Source organism: Panthera onca, chromosome C1 (genome assembly GCF_046562875.1).
Source record: "Panthera onca isolate mPanOnc1 chromosome C1, mPanOnc1 haplotype 2, whole genome shotgun sequence".
Taxonomy (NCBI): domain Eukaryota; kingdom Metazoa; phylum Chordata; class Mammalia; order Carnivora; family Felidae; genus Panthera; species Panthera onca.
Window position 1 is genome coordinate 219820890 of NC_138346.1, and position 21282 is coordinate 219842171.

General features: G+C 65.9%; 1 protein-coding gene across 5 annotated transcripts in view; it reads right to left on the reverse strand.

Annotated features, from left to right (window-relative positions):
- Positions 1-20420, reverse strand: part of PRDM16 (PR/SET domain 16) — a 309274-nt gene extending 288854 nt beyond the window's left edge. For all 5 annotated transcript variants that reach the window (XM_081796466.1, XM_081796464.1, XM_081796465.1 and 2 more), the window contains exon 1: positions 19976-20420. In XM_081796466.1, the coding sequence (XP_081652592.1) occupies positions 19976-20012 (37 nt within the window). In that variant the 5' untranslated portion in view covers positions 20013-20420. The remainder of the gene's footprint in view (positions 1-19975) is intronic.
- Between the last annotated feature and the right edge of the window lie 862 nt (positions 20421-21282).

Below are 21282 nucleotides of genomic sequence, written 5' to 3' on the forward strand. Positions count from 1 at the left end.
GGGAGGTCACCACTAGTGTCGCGGGAGCAGGCAGTGGCCAAACCGTCTCCCGGGCCCCCCAAGCCAGGGGCCGCCGGAGGCCGAATGAGGGTCATGGGTGTGAGAAGCCCACTGACAGGGACGCACACGCGGCCGGCCTCCAGAGGGGGACACCTGCCTGGAAGGGGTACTGGGCCTGGCCCAGCGTCTTTGGGCAAAAATGGCCACTTGACTGCTGACATGCCTCCACCGTTACCTGGGCCACCCCAGGGGAAACGGGCACCGCCCCAGGCGCGGGGACAGGCACAGAGGGGCCCCGCGAAGCCCTGTTGAGCCACAGGCACAGTCCTCTGACCGGACAAGGCGGGTGCACGGCGGAGTCTCCTGGCTGGACTGCAGTTGGGGCAGGCAGGTGGCTCCTGGGGTCACCCCACCCTGTCCGGCCCCCCCCCAGGCAGTCTGGATCCCCAGGGTCCCCTTCGTGCGGTGACACCTCTGGGCTGCCCGCCAGATGCCAGGGAGCTCGTCCACACTCTCGGTCCCCCAGGGGCCCGGCAGGTGGGACTCGCGGGACCCGAGCTGGAGAGCGGAGGGCAGCTGGTGGGTGGCGGAGATGGGGTTTGAGCCCAGGCCGGGCTGGCACACGTCTGGGCTCCTAACCGCCCGCCGCACGCGGGGGGCCGCCCGCACATCCCTGAATCCGGGCTTCACGCGGCTGCCTTCATAGAGCACTTGCCCACACAGACCGTGAGCACCGAGGAGGCAGGACAGGGCCAAGGGGGCACCCCGACCGTTATGGGCACTGAACAAATGAGTGAGCGAATGGACAAATGAATGAAGCGGCTTCGGAGGACAGTGCTCACCCGTGCGCGGGCGTGGCGAGGTCGGCATGCGCCGTGGGTCCATTTCACCAAATCAAAACGCCTGCGGGGAGCCGGCTGGGGCCCCGGGATCAACGTCCCAGCCTGGGGCTGGGCCTGGGGGAGACGCCAAGAAGGGGGCTCCGCAAGCCCCGCACACACGGCTCCCTTGAATTTTCTGTGCCGCGTGGCTGTGCGGGAACGAGCCACTTGGGGAGCCGTGCTCCCCGAGAAAGCCGTGTTTGGCCCCGTGCCTGGCAGGGGCGCTTCTGTTTCGATGAGTAAACTCTGTCCTATAAAAGGCTGATTGAACAATGTGCGTTTTATGGCCTGGGGACGTTTTATTTTTCCTGTGCAGGAACAGGGCAGGCTGCTGGGCTCAGAGCCCTCCCGTCCCCTCCCACCGCCTTGAATGAGCTCACAGACCCCCTTGAGCTCCAAGTAGGTGAATGGGCTCCTCTCTGGCCAGCTCTGCGGGGAACACAGGCCCAGGCGGAGGCACCCTCGGCCGCAGGGACGCAGGGCTGGACGCGGGAGGCCGGGGCCCCGCACCTCTCGGCCGGTACCGCTGTGCGGCCGCTGGCGTGTGACCAGCTTAGGGTCCGACACGCATCGTCTCCAGGCAGGGGTGACGGTGCCACATCCACCCACCTCTGTCCACGCGTGGCAGGGCCACGTCTACAGAGTGCATCCCCCGGGGGAGGATGGATGGGGGACACGTGGCCGAGTGCCAGGCAGCCCTTCTGAGCACACGTGGGGAGGGGGTCCCTAGTCCCTCTAGAGTGGGAGTGGGTTCTGAACTAGAAGTCGATCCCATGCCGATGGAGAAAGGCAGGACACGATTTGGGGTGGGGTGGGGGGTGAATGGGGCAGCCATGACCTCCCCATGAGTGGTCCCCTCAAGGTCAGCAGGCCCAGCAGCCTGCCCAGAGACTCGGGAACCGGCAGCGGGGTGCTGCATTTCCTACCGGCTAGGCTGCCTGTGTCCACTGTCGCCCGCAGCAAAAGCACCCCCAGGAAGGGTGGGGCGTGAGGGGCGGCGGGCAGTCTGGATGCGCGTGTCACGTCCCCACCGGCTCCCACCCCAGCGGAGTGGACTTCTTCAAGCACACCAGAGCACACGTGGGGAGAAGGCCGTTTGGCGGGGCTGTGACTGCTTTCTGGATGGTGCTGAATGCCTCGGGGCCCCTATCCCGCAGCGCCCGGCCTGCCCTTCTCCCACCGGGAGACTTCTTGGCCGCACAGAGGCCCTGCACGCACACCTCGCACCGACGGCGGCCGAGGTCAAACAGCCGGGGCAGCACCGAGAAGATAGAAGGGAGACGATCCCGCCGTACGTTGAGGGCTCATAAATCCCCACCGCGCTGCTGGCTGGCTTTAGAAGGTGACAGGAACAACATTACGAAGCGAAATGAGGAGAGCAAGAAGAATGTAGCGCGAAGGCCAAAGAGCAGGGGCGCCGCGGGGGAGGGGAGGGGACGCGGCTCCGGGAACCTGGGTGCAATCTTTGCTCAAGCACAAGCGGGAGGCCGGGCCCCGGTGCCGCTAACACAAACGCGCCTCCCTCCCCGGAAAATTGATTTGTCAACAACCAGAGACTCGTCCAAAGGCATCTCAAGGTTGTTGGGTTTTTCTTTAAAGGAAAGACCAAACCCGTGGGCAGCGCGCACGGTCGAGAAACGCGTTTTGGAAGCTGCCGGGGCTGCTGTGAGGGCCTCTCTGGGCTGACGGTCGGGAAATGTGGGCTTGGCGGCGGCCGAGGGGACGGCACGCAGTGGGCATTCTTGGCTAAGAATTCGTTTGGGGAAAAAAAAAAAAATCAAAGTTGGTTTAAATCTCTGATGAGCTAAAAAAAACTCCCTCCCACGAACCCAAGAAATGTGCATTTCCTCATTTGGGGTCACGTCGCTTGCCGAGCACAGGGAAGGACCCTTGACCTGACCCCAATGTGGAAAGTGGTTCCCGGGCGGGCGGGCCCCGCGGTGTAACCCTGGGGAACGGGGCCACCGCGGGGCCTCCAGATGGGATGCCTGGGCAGGGACCCGCTCCCCTCCACCCTGCAGACACCCGCCAGGCCCCCTTTCAGAAGTGAGCCTCACCTCACCCTTCACCTCCAAAGGCCGGGCCGGGCGCGCAGAACCCCCAGCGTGGGCTCCGCGTCCCCCTGCGAGCACGTGGCCCTGGGCTGACAGCCACTGTCACTCAGATTTCGGTTTTTCCCTTTCCTTTTTTTTGTTTTGTTTTGTTTTTAAACTTTCATGGGAGGTGGATGGTACTGTGTTTCAAATTGCCAAATTCCTTCACTTAATTGCGTCACTACTGGAAATTCCGAGGAGGGGTTCTCAGTTTTCGCAGAAAACTCCAGGCGCGGCCTCACTTCTGCACATCTTTTGCCTAATTAACAGCATACTCCAGAAAAATAAATAAATAAATAAATAGGGCAAGCACCGCCAGACGAAGCCAGGAATCTTTCCTTAGCTCGGAAAGGAAGTCTCCAGAGGGGAGGCACTTGGTAAAAGCCCCACCCTCGGGGTCTCAGGTGGGGGCGGCCCCCCCAGGGGAGGGTCTGCTCTGCCAGCCCTGGTTGGTACCGCCGGCCGGGGTGCCTTCTGCTCCCAAACAGGACCGGGGTCCAGACGGGAGCCCGCCCCGGGGCAAGCAGGTCGGGCAGGGGCCCGGCGGGAGGAAACGCAGGCCAGGCTCTGGCTCCAGACGTTTCTGTGCCGAGGGGGTGCGGGGCCCGGGGCCCGCGGACTCGTCTGGCCGGAGCGGGCCTCGGCCCGAGGGGGAGAGCCGGAGCCCTCACACGGGACAGGAAGTGCAGGGTGACCAACCCCAGGCCGGAGGCCGCCGAGCCAGGGCGTCGGAACCCACGACGCCGGAGTCCAGGCCGCCCGCCCCGGCCGGAGACCCTGCACGCGGACGGACGCTGCCCGGTCACCGAGACTTCCCCGTGCACCCGTGCGCCCTGAGCACAGCTCCACTTCCCGGCCTACCTTCCTCCCCGGAAGGAAGAGGTCCGGGGTGCAGAAGCAGAAAGGCACCCGGCGGGAGGCGACCGCACAGTCGTGCCAGGCCACCGCGGCCTTCCGGGACGCCCTGAACGCATAGGAGGCTTCGGGGCCAGCAGGTTTGTGGTCGGGTGCCGACAGCCGCAGGGCCCCAGAGCAGCTGACCCGGCAGTCAGCCCGCGTGTATGGACTGCAAGTCTCAGGACCGGACATGCTCCTGGGACTCAAGAAGCTTGGGGCAGGCAGGCGCCCCTGGAGCCCCCGAAAACCTAGGGGGGACGTCCCGACCGAGGGCTTCCTGCCGGCTCCGTGAACCGGGCAGGCCGCCCCAGGCTCCCGCAGACGACCGGCCAGGGCCCCTTCCACGGCTCCAGGAGGACAGTTGGTGTGGGCGCACAAGCCAGCCCGTTCTTGATTCAACCGCAACCCTCCAGGATTCCCCGTGTCTCAGTGGACACTGAACTGGGAAAAGCAGGGGCAGCCGGTCGCACAGGCTGGGGGCGGGGGGTCGGGGTTCCTCGGGCGTCTGCCTGAACCCGGAGCCTGGACTGCGGGCCCGGCAGCCAGCCTGTGAGCACAGACGGCACCCTTGGACGTAGGGTCAGGACGGACGCACTTCCCTGGGCGGAACGTCCAGCTCTTGCCCCGGGGCGGCTCTTCCCTCCTCCCTCCTCCTCCCCCCTCCCACCGCAGTTTAGAGCCACGTCCAGGGAGTTGGACCTGACCCATCCATAGTCCTCCCAGACTCTGCTGGGCAGCCAGGTGAAGCTTCGTCCTTGGGCTGCAGGACGATTCGGACCCCATGAGGCAGAGAACCCCGTCACCGCGGTTCGAGAAGAACAGGGCCCGCCAAGACGGTGCATTGCCCGTTCGTGTCCTCGTCTCTTCCAGGCCACGGTGCTGCCCGCACGTGCTCGGTTTGTGCTCACATTCTGCCTGCTCTTGGACAGGGCCAGTGGCGGGTCCCGGGCACCAGCCCCCAGAACAGCGAGACGCGCTCCTGTCCACGGACAAGGACAGGAGCGAACTGGGGACTGAGGGGGGCAGGAAAGGGGGCCCGGATGCCCCGTGGAAGCAAACCCCAAGCGCGCCAAAGCCTGGCCAGCAGCCGTGCCCGGCGTGCGTGGATACACCTGGCACTTCCCGCCTGCGGCTCGCAGACGGGCACCCAAGAACTGCCAGCCTCCCCGCCTGGCCTCCCCACGGCAGCGGAAGCCCACGGGACGCCCCCAAGCAGCCCGGTCTGGGAAGCAAGATGCCGCCCAGGTCTCTCCAGACTTCGTGTTTCCTAAGCGGGCAGGAGCCCTGGGTATCGGCAACGGCAGACGCAGCCGGGACTCAAATTCTCAAGAGCAAAGGCAGAGCGGACGGTGCCTCCCTGGCTCAAATGTCCCAGGCCAGCGGCCTCCACTCTGGGCCCGCACCTCAAATTTCGGCGACGGAGCGGCCACAGAAAGCATCCCGCTTTATCGGTGGCCTGCGGGAGCTCTATATCACCGTGGCCTCTCACCCCGACATTCCACGCCTCCCAGGGGGGCAGATAATCCCACAAAGGGCCTCATGCCAGAGTCCCCACGCTTTCTCCAATGCTGAGAGCTTTGACTTCGTCAGCACTGGTTCGCGGGAATCTCCTTACTGGGCCCCAGGGTTCAGATCGAATGTCCCTTTGAAAGGGCCAGAGGGGACCCTGTGCCCCTGCTCCTGTGTCTGCATGATACCAGATCCAGCCCGTCCCCTGGTGCTTTTGGAGGCCACCGCCTGTCCCACCCTAGAGGCAAAGGCCCCCGACACCCCCAGGGCCCTCGAGGGCCGCCGTCCCTGACGAGGGAGGAGGGAAGGGCCTGTCCCCTGGCCCAGAAGATGCCAACACCCTTTGTCCTGCAGGGTCCCACGGACTAGTGCTTGGACTCTAGGCTGTACCAGCCTCCCTCTCCTCCTGACCCAGTGGCAGCTCCCTGCAGGAGGGTCCCTTCACTCACCCAAAACGTGCTCTGCTCGGATATCTACATGCACACCCAAAAAGTGTGCGTGTGTGTGTTCCTGCACAAGTGTGTGTGCGTGTGCGTATTTCTGCATGCATGTGTGTGTCTGTGTTCCTGCACACACGTGTGCACTCACGTGTGTGTCAGTGCACACACAAACTGATTACAGGAAAGCCCCGTTATCCTGTGGTCCCCTGAGCAAGTCCTAAGTTCGTCCCTCTGGATGTGCAAAGACGCTCCAAAGCAGAACGTCAGGTGGATGACAGGGAGAGAGAAGCGGCTGCCCTCCTTTGAGGTTTGGGACCTGCCACTCGGCGCCCCAAAGTCCTCTGGCAGAAAGCTAAGCAGAAGACCCCCAAAGTCAGGGCTCACGACAGACCCTCGCCCCTTCCCCGGCAGTGTCCTATCGGACCCTGGCAGCGTGGCTCCCCACGGTCCCTGACTCCTCTCCTCCTGGGAACTTGGGGGACGGGGGTCCCCAAATCCAGTGAAGACACCTGCGGGGGTCCCACTGAGCACAGCTGCCCGAGGCAGCCCGGACAGTCAGCGGCTCGCGGATGGTGGGCACAGCTCCTCGGGCCAGGTGCGTCCACCCAGGACCAGAGCCCTCTGCCCGCTTCCCTCACTCTCCACTCACCACAACATCATTTCAGATGAGCTTTCTAATCCGTAGGCCATGTCCGGAGGCTCCTACGCCCCGCACATTCCCACACATCTGCCCTCAGGCAGGTGCAAGAAAGTTCCAGAAACCCCAAACAGCCGCCGACAAAGACATCATAGCAATGATAATGCCACGTTCACGGGCCCCCCCATACACCATCCCAGCCTTCTGCCTCTTGCCCCGGGTCCCGTCTGAGCCGCTCAGGTGAGCATCCTGCCCCGAGAGGAGGGGAGAGGCGTGGGGCTCACCCCCACTGAACTCGCACCAGGAATGTCATCCTCCCAGCCAGTCTGGCCCTTCTCGTGGCTCGGAAGGGACAGAGGCGGCCCGGGACCCCCACGTCTGCCTCACTGGGTCCTGGAGAAATTCCCCGGCCCTGCAAGGCAGGCTGGACACGTCGGGGATAGAGGGCACGCGGCACCGCCCTCGGCCCGTGCTCTGTCCGGACCCCGCAGAGACGGGATGGGTCAGGACCCAGGAGCTGACCTGCGGGTGCAAGGGTGCCGTGATTGTGACCAGGGTGTGTCCCCCAGTCCAGCCCCGATAAGGGTGCAGGATGCTTCCCGGGGGCCCCCTGCTCAGCTTCTCTAAAACTAAACTCACCCTTGGCCATGTCCTCCTGAGGGGACTGTCCTTGGAGCCCAGCACGTTGGGGCCCAGTCGCCCTCAGGGGTCTGACTTATCAGCAGGTGTCCTGTCTCCCTCCGCCTCGGCCAAGGGAGACCCCAGATGGAGGGTCAGGCTGGCCTGGAGGGGCCCTTGCTGGACAGACAGGGGGCATGCGAGGGGCAGGACATCACCCCCGCAGCACTCCCTGAGACCACCCTGACCGCCTTCCCTCTGCCGGGGCCGCAGGGACCCTGGGGCCAGCCCTCCGACCCAGGCACCAGGCAGCAGCACTCTGCTAGCAGGCGGCCCATCAAGTTCCTCTGCTTTGCCCAAGGTCAGCTGACATGACGGAGCCACTCATGCCATTTGGGATTTGGGAAGCGAACGCCAAGACCCGGAGCAGGCGGCCCTCAGGTCCGAGGCGCCCGGTGGTGTCGCTCACGGGAGCATCCACCACCGCTCCTGGGGCGCCGTGGCCCCATCGCCCCAGCCCTGCCTGCTGAAGGCCTCTGCCTCTGGGCCGGGCAGGTGGGCAGGGGGGCGGGGAGGGGGGTGCTCGGCTTGGTTTTGCTTTCACAAATTCGGTGAGCGTCCCGGGCTTCGACGGGAGAAGGCATCGTGGCCCCTGGGTGGCCCTCCTGGCCCCGGCGGTGCCCCTCCCATGCGCCCTGTGGGGGGGGGGGGCCAGCAAGGCGGGTGCGTGTCCCCCCAGGAGGTCCCGGCGTCCCGCCACTGCGGGCCTCGCCAAGTTGTCTGTGGGTCACTTCCCCGCATGCCCCCTGCCCCCCCTCCCCCCCGGCCAGCCACGGACACCGCAGGCGAGGCCGAGGATTATTCCAGGGCCTGGCGAATGAGGAGTCGGGGTTCTTTGTCAGAGAGGTCGGGCTGCGCCCCTCCCCGCCCAGCCCTCTCCCTCACGGTGCCAGGCGGAGTCTGGGGGTCGAGGAGCGGCTCCCGAGGGGCACCTAGGACCCGGCCGGGGCAACGGGCTTCTCACCCTCGTGGCCACGGCCCCTCCCCTTCGAACGCGGGCACAATGTCAGCATCAGGGGGCAACCTAAAACCCCCGTGAGGGAGCTCTTGGGTTGCAGCGAAGAATGACCCCTCTCCAGGCTGCCAGCCGCGGGGGCCACGCGGTGCGGCCCAGACGGGCCTCGGACCAAGGCCGCCACTGTAATTAGCAGAGGAGATTCAATAACAAACAGCTTTGAGCGGCTTTATCTAACCTTTGGAAGGTAAGATTAACACCTTCGATGGAGAGAAAGTTAAGACTCCGGGGGGCCCCTTTGCTTTGTGGTTCGGACTCCCAGCCGAGAAACGAGAGCCCCTCCTGGGCCGTCTCTCTACCCCCGGGGCTTCTGAGGACTTCTTTCCGACGGCCCCGGGTAGTGCTTTTGTTCCCCCCTCGAGTGTGCCGGCACCGAACCGCACCGTCCCGTTCCCCAGGACGCGCGCACACACACACACACACATACACACGCACACGCACCAGCTCCTTGAACACGGCTGAGGGCTCCCCGCGTCCAGACGGGAGCCCCCCCACCTCGCCGGCTGTTGTCAGAGATGCCGCGTCCCCACAGGCCCGGTGGAGACACGAAGAGTCCCCCCTTGTCCCCGACTGGCTCGTTGCTGCCCAGATTTCGCTGGCCCGGAAGAAGACGTCGACCACGCTCCTCGGAACAGAAATCCCTGATCCGTCCACCCCGTCGGAAGGAGGGCTGGCCCCGCCGAGGCTCGCCGCCCGCTCGGGCTGCTGACCCGTGTTTCAGAGCACGGACCGTCCGCAGAGCCGCCGACTGGACTTCGGAGCTCTGAGGACAGCACGCGGCCTAGCTTAGCGGGTCTTATTTCCAAAGTACCGTCAAATCACTTCCAGGGAAAAAATCGATCTGTCTCTGACAGCTTTCCTCCTGCTAACGTGATAAATAAATAATCAGCCACCTCGTTGGGCTGTTTCATTAAAGAAAGGGATGGCTGGATGGGCCGAGGCGGAGGACCGATCGGAAGGCAGAGTCCGGCTGGAGCCCCCCACGTTTTATGACACCATTTGTATTTTGTCAGTCACTGGCTTCACGCTCAGCCCGGGCCGGGAACTGAATGCGCCATTCAGAGAGGCACTCACGGGAGTGTTATTGCAATTGAATATTTTCGCACACAGACACATCATTATCTCGGAACCTGACACTGCGGCACAATTCTGTGATTTTTCGAGAGGCCCTAATTTTTCCAAATGGGAGCGCCAGGGCCCGGGATTATCCAAACACCTCCTGCTCCTCTTTGTTTCTTCCGAGGGGTTGTAAACGTGCGGGGAAGTGCCCCCAGATTGCCTGCGCTCCACCTTTGAACTTCTCCGTTCCCTTCCCTTCTCCCACAACGGCCAGCTGTGGACGGCGCTGGGCCCGGCCGCCGCAGCCACGGTTCCAGACACGGCGGAGAACTGAGCAGCGCGGCGGGTGGGGGGAGCCTCCGTGCACAGCACAAGTGGGCAGGGACAGGACAACATCACTGACAAAACAGAAAGAACAGCCTGAGGGTGAGTCTCGCTCAGGCATGAGACCCACGCTCGGACACAGGCGCACACGCACGGAGCACCTGCTCGGTAGAAATGTCTGCGCGCTCCGGGGCCATCTCCGCACACAGACCAGATGAAGGGGCTGTGCCGGGGGCCGCGTCTCCCGCCGCCAGCCGTGGCTCCGGCCGACAGAAACGCCCCCCGGTTTTCAGGCGGTTCAAGAATGCACTGACTTTCCCAGGGATAAGAGCTGGGAGGGCTTTGCAAGGACAGCCAGGTCCCCCCAGGGAAGCATCTTGGCATACACGGGCGGCCGTCTCCAGGAAGGGGGCCCAGCCGTGGACACGCGCGCCGCACCCCGTGCTGGTCGCTACAGCCTAAAGCAGCCCATAAACTCCCATCCGAAAGGGACCCCGGGGGCCTTCCGGCAGCATGGTGCCCTCCTCCGAGCTGACGGACGGACGCCCCCGAAACAGGGCCCGGGACCGCTCGGGATTTAACCCTGACGACAGCAGCATCTCGGGGCCGGGCCAGCAGGGGTGACCGACAGCCACTTGCGAACCCGCCGGCTAGAAACGCTGGCCAGGTCAGCACAGGCCAGAGATGCTGGTTTGCAGCGCAGCAAAGACCTAAGCGTATGGCTCTCCCGGGACCGAGGGAGAGAACGGGCCGCCTGGTAACAACGTGAAGTCTGGGGAAATGGCCTGAGTCTGCACCTGCACCTGACCTGACCTGACCAGGAGCGCCGTCTGAGGGCCCTGCGGCCGGGAGGGGGGAGGCGTGGGGCACGCACGAGGGTCGGCGCCCTGCGCTTGCCCGCGGCGGGCAGGGCTCCCCTGTGTTCACCGTTTGGGCTCCTCCGGTGAGCGTAATTTCCAGTCTTTGTTTAAATGCTTTATGGACCGATGTGGCCGGGCCTCCCCGATGAGGCTGTTACAGCCCATTGAGCAGATACAAATGTCTGAGCGCCTTTAAATGCGTGCCCCTTTCCCTCGGAGACGCAGCCAGAAGGGGCAATGGCAGTCTGCTCTGTAAATCCATATTTCGGTGTGATATCGACCGCCAGCTTCTGAATTTAGATACGGGGATCAAACTGTGTCACAGGGAAGGGTTCTCAGCCGTAGCAAGTCCCCATTCATCACGCGTCCACCCAGGCACCTCCTCTCCGCGCCTGAGTGTTGGAGGTGCCCTGCCCGCCGTGGGTGCCAGAGAAGCCCCACGCGTTCCAAGAGAGCCACTGAATTTAAAACAGAGACACACAGAAGCAAAGGCAGACGAGCAAAGCTCCTCTCCGGGCATCTCTCCCTCGTGTCCCCTCCTTCTGGCCTTTTTAATCTGAAATAGAGTCACTAGTCGGCTCCCGCGTGGACGCCAGGCCAGGGACGCCCGAGAGGGTTTGCCTCCGGACGCGCTGAGGCTGGGGGCAGCCTGTTGGTCTGATCTGGCTTCCCCCCGGCCCCAACAGCCTGGACACGAGAGCCCAGACCCTGGGGCAGCGACCCGTGAGCCCCCAGACTCGTCACGCTGCCCAGAGCGTGGTGAACCGGGTGGCACTCAGAGCCCTGCACGCAGCAGGCCCAAGGACAGCGTGTTCCGCTCCAGGGCAGGAAGGAACAGACAGATGGAACCGAGCCCCCGAAACGCACAGAGGACCCTGAGCTCCTGCAGGAGCGGGGCGGGGGAGGGTGGGGGGCTCTAACGAGAGGAGAGCTGGCAGATGTCAGCAGCTGTTGGAACCCAGAGACTGCGTGAGGATAGGAAAGGTTTGGGAAGGCAGCGGGAGGGGGTGGCTGCCCTCGGTGCAGGCTGCAGGTCAGAGGGGCCGGATGAGACCCCGGCACCCGAGCTTCCCAGTTTGAGAATAAAGACAAGCTGAGGATCTCGTCCGTGTGTTTTATTTCATGGCCGAGCCGTGCGCAAGAACCAAAGCGGACCTTTGCTGGCGCAGAGCAGACCTCTGGGTGCTAGGGCTTTGCACCCTCGGCCTGACTGGCACACACGTGTGCAGGCCTGCACGCCCCCACCGCTCCCCCCGCCATGGGCCCCCCGGGTGACCCTCGGGAAGGCTCGGGAGCCTGGGGACCAACAAAGCGTCTCCCCAGGCAGACGCGGGGGACGAAACCCAAGCTCTGACTGCCGGTCTGAACGGACTATGAATTCTGCCTCACTCCCTGCCTGGCTCCAGGATCCTCCCCCCTCCAAACCCCATGCTGGACCCTTCCAGAACCTTCCAAGCAGCTCGAGGCTGGGGGACAAGTAAGACGCAGGTGCACACAGGTATTTGTGGGGGCTGGAGGGTGAGCAGGCAGGCCCCGCACCCCTGCCTCGGCTCAGGCGGAGACAGTAAAGGGGGAGGATAGGGCGCAGCAAGGTCGGGAGCCACGCTGGCAGCAAGGGCAGGGCGTGGGGATCGGGAGTGGGGCACCCAAGGTATGGAGCCAGGTCTCTGGGGCCAGGACAGGAAGCCCCCAGCCTGCCCCACGGCGGCCTCAAGTGCAGCGTCCAGGTCCGCGGCTTGATATTTGCAGGAAGCATTCGGCTTTGTTATTCTTTTTCAAGTAGGAAAGTAGACAAAGCCATTCACTTCTCGACCAGGTAGCACCTCGAATGGAAAGAGAACGGCCTGAGGGCACACGCTGGGTAGGCGGAGGTCACGTCAGCGGGACTGGTCCCCAGAATTGGGATCTGGGGACACCTGGCTGCGGCGCGCCCCACCCAGCCCCAGGGGCCACATCCCTGAGGAGCAGGAGGGGGCTCCAGACCTAAGGACGCCGTGCCTGTGTCCCTGTCAATGTCCTCCCATCACCCACACCGGAATCCATTAGAAAACAGAAATGTGTCCAAAGTAAACCCATCCAGGTGAGTCAGGAGGCCAAGGAGTAGGGCCAGGGGTTAGCCCTCCATGTGGCCAGAAAAGCCCAAGGACGTCTCCAGGAATTCCCCGAGAATCCACTTGGAAGGCCTGGGCACCCCTCACATGCCCCCGGGGCACTGCCTGGGCCTGGGGAGGAAGGCCCTCTGGAAGGAGCCCAAGGCGAGGCTGAGCCCGCCTCCTTCCCTCCCCACCTCCACGCTGGGAAAAGCCCACCTCGAAGCTCACCTGAGAGCCAGGAGCCACCGAGGAGCCCTGTTCCCCACCACCCTGCGCCCAGGTCCGTCCCCCCCCCCCCCCCGTCACCTGCCATGCCACCTGCGGGGTCAGCTCGGGCTGGGCACGGAAGCCCACGGACACTGCCGACCCCACACACAGCCCATGCTCCGGGGGCGCACCCCCGGCCCGAGAAGCGGCAGGGGTCTGGTGAATTGTGCGGAGAAGCCTCACCTCGGGCTCAGAAAGCACGTGTGTGAGGGTCACCGATCCTCTTTCCCGCGCGGGGGTTCACAGGGGAGCACAACGGAAGCTGCTCCTGGCTTCCCCAGGCTTGAGCGGGAACACCGCTGTCCCTGGGGGGAGGGTTCGCTCCCACGCCTGTAAAACCCTGAAGCCAGGTGTGTTTCTGGGTCCGTCCGCCCACCGGGGGGCGGGGGGGGGGGGCGGGAAGGTCTGCGGCGCCAGCCTCGGGGTCCCCTCTGGCCCCGGACGGATTTCAGAGGGGTCTCGCTACGCGTGACGGTCCACGTCAACACCGGGGTCGGACCAGCACGGAGGGAGAGGCGAGACCCCACATCACCAGGCTTGTTTAAGGACGGGCCCCACCGTCTCCACCCTGAAGGATGAGTATTTGGGGTTGGAAAGGGCCCGGGCGTCGGTAAGCAAAACGGACAGGGATGATGCAGGGCCTTCTACAGAGGAGAGAAAATATTCACCAGGACCCAGCCATGTTCTAAAACGATTATAAATTATTTTAACAGTGCCTTTGCAAAGGGTTATAAAAACAGCCATAATATATTTTTTTCCTTAGATTCTAGAATTACCAGTGTGACAGCTAATGCAATAATGATTTGTTTCAAATGCCAGTGTTTAAGCTGTATAGAGCTGATTTTATACATTTTTCCAGTAGGCCGCATTGTAGTTAATGAAATTAAACACTCCGATCGCATTTGTCCCCAGGGGACGAGGAACCGTACACACCACTGGTTTATTTTTTTATTAAAATAAATTGCAGCCAGCAAGATGGACTTAATTGAAAACGAAACATTCCGTTGATATAATTAAGCCAATTTTCACGGACAGAAATAGTTACAGTGGATATAAAATAAGCAAACCCTTCACCAGAATCTGACTTCCCTCCTCTTTTGCACAGAATGGTAACTATTAAACAAATATGTATCTCGGAGCCGAGGCACCGCTCTCTCGGAGCTCCAGGGCACTGTTCCGGAGTCTTGGGAGAGGCCGGCCAGGCGGGCCAGCCAAGGATGTGATGGCAGAAAACCCAACACAGAGAGTGGTAGGGCAGGAAGAGGCCTCCCTCGTCGCGCGGGGGGCCCACAAAAGCTTCGGAGCACCGGCCGGCCCGGAATGGGTACCACGGCCCAGGGGGTAGCCCGTGAGGCGCCCAGGCTTAAGCAGCAGCGGCCGATTCCGGGCTGGACCTCCAGCCACAGCTCCCAGTTCCTCCCGCCCAGCGGCTGAGGTCCACACAGCAGCGGGCTCCACCTCTCCCTGATTGCCTTGGGGGAGGGGCAGTGATTATGTCCCTCCAGATTTGGGGTGGCAGCGGGAGGGTGAGCAGGCAGCCCCCACACCTCCGGCCTCTGCCTCGGCGGAAGGCAGCACCTAGAGGGTGTCGGCACTTCTATTCTGCACCTGCCCTGGGGAGAGGACTCCGGGCCCCCGGGGGCCGGAAAAGCCCAGGGCGAGTGTCCTGCGCAGCCTAGGGAAGAGTCCAGACCCGGGCAAAGAGAACCGGGCCCGGAGGAGGCTGACGACACAGCCGGCCAGCTGCATTCACAAGCGGGAAGGACACCGATGTCGTATTTGCCGTTAAAGACCAGACCTGTTATAGGCTGAGCACTGGCCTTGGGAGAAGGCTTAAACCTTGAGACGGTTAAAAAAAAAAAAAAAAAAAAAATCCTGTGGAATCAAGTGCAGCCTGCAGGACCCTAAGGAAGGGGGCGGGGAGGGGGTGTGAAACAAGAAAGCTTGGGGAGCTTTGCTTAAGTGGCATTCAATTTCATCCCTAACTTGCTGTGTGCCTTTGAATGGGCTAGTTGACCTCTCTGTGTTTGGGAGTTTTTACCACGAAAAGTGGTGCCCACGAGGCCGAAATCCCTCCTCCCCGGGTCAGTGAGAGGAAGTGGGGTCACGCCCAGTAAGCGGACCAAGAGCGCCTTTCAGGGATCCTGGACCCTCCCCTGTGTCTGGAGGCTGCGGCTGCGGCAGGGACCGGGGCATCGGCTCAGGCCGCAGGTCCTTCTGGGCCTCCCGGGGCAGGTGCTGGGGCGAATGCCCGAGGAGGGGGGGTGGGGACCAATGGGCCACCCTGGGCGGAGCTGGAGGAAGCATCCCGGGAAGGCAGGGTTGACGGATCCGCAAAGCCAGACCTCCACCCTGCGCTTACGCATCTCAGCATCTCCCCCCTCCCCACACGGCCCGACAGACACCCGCTTGAAGTGCTCTCTGAGACTCTGCGTGCCCAGATCCGCAAAGCCACCTCGACGGGGACGCGGGTCTGCCCCCCACAGCGTCGGGGTCAGGGTCAAGACTCAGGGAGTTCAGGCGCAGAGCCCGCCCTCCTCCATCCAGGAAACTGAGAGGTGGGGACCCTCGGGCCCGACCTCGGCCCTGGAGGAGGAGGGCGCTGCTCCTGCGAGCTGGGCTGGGGCGAGGTGCTGGGCTGGGGCGAGGTGCCGGCCGCTGCTGCCGCCAGGAAGCCGGCTGCGCTGTGTAGACGGCAGCGCCGTTCGCCCCGCTCGGTAGTTTGCCGGGACTTTGTGAGCGCGGAGGACAGGGGACTTCGGCAACCATCCGCTCGGCCTGGGGTCCCCAAGGCCCCGCGGCCGGGCCAGCCCGCGCTAGTCTGCAGCCCTTGCGCCTGTGACCGCCGCCGTACCGCGCGGCAAGGCCCGGGTCTCCTGTCCCTTCGCCAAGTTTCCTTCCCGCAGGGGGACAGCGCCCAGGCTGTCCCTTGTCCTCCCGCGCCCGCTGCTCGAGCTGTGGCGTCCAAGACTTGTTACACGGGTTTGATTCAAAACCTGATAAATTGTCTCTAACGCCATTTGAAATTTTTAAACGAAATTATTCAAAAGATTTTTAATCCTGGATAATTTTTGTTGAAACTCTAATTATACATCACCTTAATTACCAGCCCCAGCCCCCCAAGGATCCCTAATTGCCTCCTAATTGAATAAAACAGGGGGCTAATAGAGCCCACAGCCGCCCTGCGAGCTGGTGGCCTCCCCCTGGGGGCCCGGTGGGGGGAGCCTCTGGCTGGCCCCACCGCCAGCACCGGGCCTCGGGACCAGCTCCCCAGCTCCGAGCTGTGCCCAGAAGGGGAGCTCAGGGCGCTCGGGGCCATGGGGCCTGAGGGTTGGAGGCCCAGCCCGCACCTGCTCCAGACCTGCAGCCGACCAGGAGGCTGCAGGGCGGCCTGGTGGGGACCTCAGGGCACATGCAGTGCCCTTCCCCTGGGAGCCCGCTCGGGGGTCACTCAACGCACAGCACTTGGCCTCCGCCCACCCCCTCCCCCCACAGGCCTGGGCGCCCTGGCACACCCGCAGGGCCAGTGTGGAAGCCGGAGCCCGAAGGCACCCGGTGCGCGCACTGCCGCGGGGCACCTGGCCTTGGCCGCCAGCCCTGCACCCCGCCCCTCCACGGCAGCCTCCGCGTTTTCGCCCGAAGCGGGGCGACAAGCTGCACTCCGGCCGGACATTTCCCAGCACTGCTGCCCTTGCAGGCGTCCAGACAGGAGGCCGCTGTCCTGGCTCCGGGGAGAGAGCACTGGTGGAAGGGGCAGACCTCCCCTGGCGGGCAGGCGGGGGGAGGGCAGGGCCCAGCGGGGCGGGAGCCTGGCCGCTGTGGCTGGGGACAAGGGGCTCAGCCTCCAGCCGCGCTCCCCTCACCCTGTGTCGCACACACACCTTCCTCACGCGCACGGCCCTGGAACTCACAGACGAGACGCGCCAAGTTGGGCGTCGGGCAGAGGCAGCGGGCCCCCCAGGTCGGCCCCAGGGGCTAGGCGGCGGGCGCCCGGGGGACACTAACCCCGGGCCCGGAATACGTGGGGTCTAGGAGTCTATCGCGCCCGTGGGGATCAGGTCTCAGGCGCCGCTCTAATGGGGGCCGCGGCGGCCGGACAGTCTCTGGGGACGCTTCTTCCCCTGCACGGGGTCCCCCAGCTGTGCTAGCAGGAGGTCAGGAGGGGGGCACCTTGGCTGGGTCGACCCCCACCTGTTCACCTGGCTCCCAACAGGGGCAGAAACACAAAGCTTTTGTTAGGCATTTCATTTTTAAACGTAGGGCAGGGACGCCTGCGATTCCCCGCAGGCCAGCGGTGCCCTGGCCAGCGAGAGGGCACTCTGGTGGACCGCCCCCCCCACCCCCGGTCCCCACTCTGCCCGCAGCTGTCTGGGCTCACATCGAGGAGACGGTGAGCGCGTCAGTGGCCTCTGCCCTTGGAAAGCTCCATTCGGAGCCCCCGGCGTGGGCCCCAAAGGTGCTACCATAACTCAGTAAAGGTGCTACCAGCAGCCCCAGCAGGGGAGCCCCCTGGAGCGGGGTCCCGGGAAACACAAACGAAATCACGGCCCCCGACGCACCCTCTAAGGCAGCCCCCGCGCTCCGACTCAGGGACTGACGCTCGCTGACCAGGCTGTCCTTCCACGTGGCCTCAGGCACAGCCCAGCCCTGCACGCTGGCCTTATGACCATGACCCCTCGTTCCTCCCCCAGCCCCCCGACCCTGGCCGGGAAGTGGCCTGAAGGTGGGGGGCGGGGGGGGGGCGGCGCGGATTCTGTCGGCCGCCCTGGGGCTGCCCTGCTGCCTCACATTCAGGTAATGGAGTCAGGTCCCCAGGGACGTCCACATCTGCTTAAAATATTGTCCAGTGAAATGAAATTCCTCAGCGGATCCAGGGCCCTGTGTCAGGCAGGCAGCCGTGGCCCTGTGCCTGCCTCGGCCGCCTTCCTGAGGAGGGCCGAGAGGGGTTTCCAGTTCCTGCCCCAGTGTGGGCTCCAGCTGGGTCTGGGCCTGAGCCACGCGCTGTGCTGGGCTCTTCCTCACGAAGGACTCCCAGGAAGGGGGAACCTGGGCTCTGCCCTACCCTGGGGTCTGGTTCCCTGGCCTCAGGGCTAGGGACGCCGCGGGACGCTGCCAGGAACCCGTTCTGGGTCCTGAGGGGAGCGGGCAGCGCAGGCTTCCCCACCTGACAGAAGGGCTGGAGGCCAGACGGGTGGCCCGCAGGGGCGTGGGACGCTGGCTGTTCCCGGGGCTGCTCTGGGGGCACTGAGCCGGCCTCTCGCTTGCGGCGAAGGCCCAGGGAGAGCGCCGCGCTTTCCACTTTCTCGCTCAAAGCTTCGGCCCCTTCGAGAGCCCGAGGGGGCAGCTCGCAGCCCAGGGGCGAGACTCTGAGAAAGCCCGCTGCGCTCCCGCACAGACCCCAACCAGCACGGGAACACCCACACCCCACGGCCCACGGGCCCACAGGTAGTGCAGGCACATCCCTGGAGCACCAGCCAGGAAACACTGGGGCCTTGTTCGCACCAAGAGGGGCCAGAGATCACAGGAGGTGGAGGAGGCCCAGGCTCTGAGCGCGGGGCAGGGGAGACGGGCTGGAAAGGGGAGCCTCGAGGAGGAGCCCCGCACAGCCCCGGGGGGACTCCAGGGGCGCCCGGCAGAAGCAGGGAGCTGCTTTTCCCCCTGGCGGGCGGCGGGTGCCTGGCCTCCGGCCGGGCCGCCGGGGCGCAGTCCTGGGGAGCCGGGCCGCCCCAGTCGACGGAGCAGAACTTCTCTCGAAAAGTGTGGGCAGTTTCTGGCCCACCAAGGCTCGTGCTCAGGGGCTCAGCCGCCGCGCGGTGAGGCTCGGCCTGGGCCGGGTCGGCCCGGGTCAGGCCGGAGAGCAGCGCGCTGGACGACCTGGTGGTCGGGCGGGGATCCCGAGGGGGAGCGGGCCGGGCGCCCCTGCCGCGGGTGGGCGGGCGGCCGGCGGCGGAGGGGGCGGCGGGAGCAGGCGGCGCCGGGTCCTCTCCGCGCGGCGCTCGCCGCTTCGCTGCAGCCGGGCCTCGGCCGGGCTTCGGGAGCCGCGCTCGCCCGCCCCGCCGCGCCGCCGCTCCCACCTGCCCTCCGCCCGGGGCCGCGATCCCGGGCCCGCGGGCCTCTGGGCCGAAGGTGCCGGCGGCCGGAGCGCGGGGGGCGCGGCGGGGCGGGCGGCCGGGCGCACCGGGCCGGCGGCGAGGACCCGGCCGGCGGCGGGCTGGGCGCGCGGAGCCTGGGGCTCGGCCCGAGACGGAGCGAAAGAGAAAGTAAGACCGGGGACCGGGCAGCGTCGCCGGGGGCAGCCGTGTCCCCGCCGGGCCTCGAGGCTGTGCCGGGCGACCAGGGGCAGGGGGGCTGGAGAGAGGGGAGGGGGTGGGGGGCGGGTGGCCGAGCGGGGCCGAGCGGGGCCGAGGGCGGCGGCAGCAGCGGATCGGAAGGCGGCCGGGTGGGGACCCTCCTGCCGGAGGCACCCGCGCCGGGGCTGCCCGGGCCACGGAGGAGCGCCCGCCCCCCGCGCGGGGGCACCAGTCGGGAATAAACTTCCCGACCGCAGCTCCAAGCCCAGGAAAGAGTCTCCATTTTGCTCCCCAAGTGGCCGAGGCTGTCCCGCCGCCGCCACCCCTGCCCCTGCGCCCGCGAAGCGGGGTGGACGCCGGCCCCGCGCCCCCTCCTCCGCCCCCTCCCCGGCTCGGGGTCTCCCTCCTCTGCGCCCAGCTGGCGGACGCCAAAGGCGGTGCTCTAGCGCCCACTATTTCAAAAGCCCGGAATATGATTTGACCAGGACTGAGAGCCACTCCGAGAGAGAGAGGGAGAGAGCGAGCGAGGAGGAAAAAGTTGCTCTACCCTTTCGTCAACTTTTCGCTAACTTTCGCTTTTCGCTCCCCTCCACCCCCAGCCCTCCCCCTCCGCCCCCCTCCCCGGCCCCCACCGCGCGCCTCGGGTTCCCGGGCCCGAGCGCCTGACACTGGGGGTGGGGGGGGGGAGGGGGTTCGCGAGGAGGGGGCCGGCGCCTTCGGGGAGCGCGCGGCCCGGGCGCCCCGAGCCTCTGCGCCGAGCCCGGCCGCCCCGGAGCGCGGGAGGCGGAGCAGCCCCCGGGGCCGCGCGGCCGATCGGAGGGCCGGGAGCCCAGGGCGCGCCGGCCGCGCCCCGACGCGCACCCCTGGCCCGGGCGCCCCGGCCCCGCGGCCCGGACCCGGCGGCGCGGCGCGGCCGAGCGCGGGAGACTTACTTTTGGCCAGCTTCCTCGCCCTCGCCTTGGATCGCATGGTGCCGGCTCGCGGAATCTCTCTCCTCCTCCTCGAGTCCAGAAGCGGCTACACACTATCTTCATCTCCGCAGCATTGTCAGTTTGGACACCTTCGCACATGCGCACAGAGCACTCAATCTGACACCCCTCGCCGGGGCCAAAAAAACTTTGCAATGTATTCATCATCCTCATCGTCGCGCCGCCGTCGCCGCCGCCGCCTCGGCGCGGGATTGGGGGGCTCTCCTCGGCCTTCCCGGTCTTCAACTCACTTATCTCTCCCCCCCCCCCCGCCCCCTCTCCCCCCCCCCCCTCCCTTTTCGGCGCAGCTCGGAACTGGCCCTTTAAGAAAACATTCTGTGCACGGCGCTCCCGCCCGGGGCCCGCACCCCGGACACTTTAAAAGGACCCAGGTGGCCCCGGAGGCGAGGTGACTACTCCCCCCCCCCCCCCACCCTTCCCCTGCGCCGCGTCGCGCGGCTGCTCCCGCCCCGGCCCGGGCCGCGTCCGCGCCGCCACTTCCTAGAACGGGGGCCGCGCGCGCCGCGAGTTCGGACGCGGGTCTGGCTGGGTTGCTTCGTTTTGTTGCATTTTATTACCGATTAAAGAGCCTCGCGTTCGCCGCCGCCCCAGCCCGCTCCTGTCCCCGCGGCCCCCCGGCCCGGCCCGCCGTCGCCCGAGGGGGTGTCCGGGCCCCGCGCGCCGAACCCGGCTCCTCCGAAGCCCCCTCCGGGCCCCGCGCCCCCCTCGGGCCTGCCCGGCTCCCGCCCCTCCCCTCCGCCCCCCACCCCAGCGCCGCCGCTCCGGGCTTCGCGGCTCGAAAACAACAGCGGCGGCGCCGCCCGCTCCGCGCTCCGCCGCAGCCCCGGCGGGCGGGCGGGCGGCTGAAACTCGGACCCGCCGCCCTCGGTCCGCGCGGAACCGCCGAGAGCAGCGCGCCGGTCACCGGGGACGCAGCGCGGGGGCAGCCGTCCGAACCCCGGGGCGCCCCGGACCTCGCCGCCCTAGGGGCGCGCCCGCGCACTCCCGCCCCCGCCGGCCCCAGGTGAGTACCCGGCGGCGCGACCCCCGCCCCCCACCCCGGGCCGGGCCACCTTCGGGGAAGGGGCCTCTCGCGGCCCAGGTGCGTCGCGGGCGGGAAAGGCCGGCGGAGCAGGTGGCAGGGAGCGGCCGGCCGGGCGGCCCTCCGACGCGGAGGGTCGGGCGGGATGTCCGGGCCAGGGGCCTGGTGGGGACAGTGAGAACTCCTCATTCGAGGGTATCTGGGATTCGAGAATGAAATGGGGGTGGGG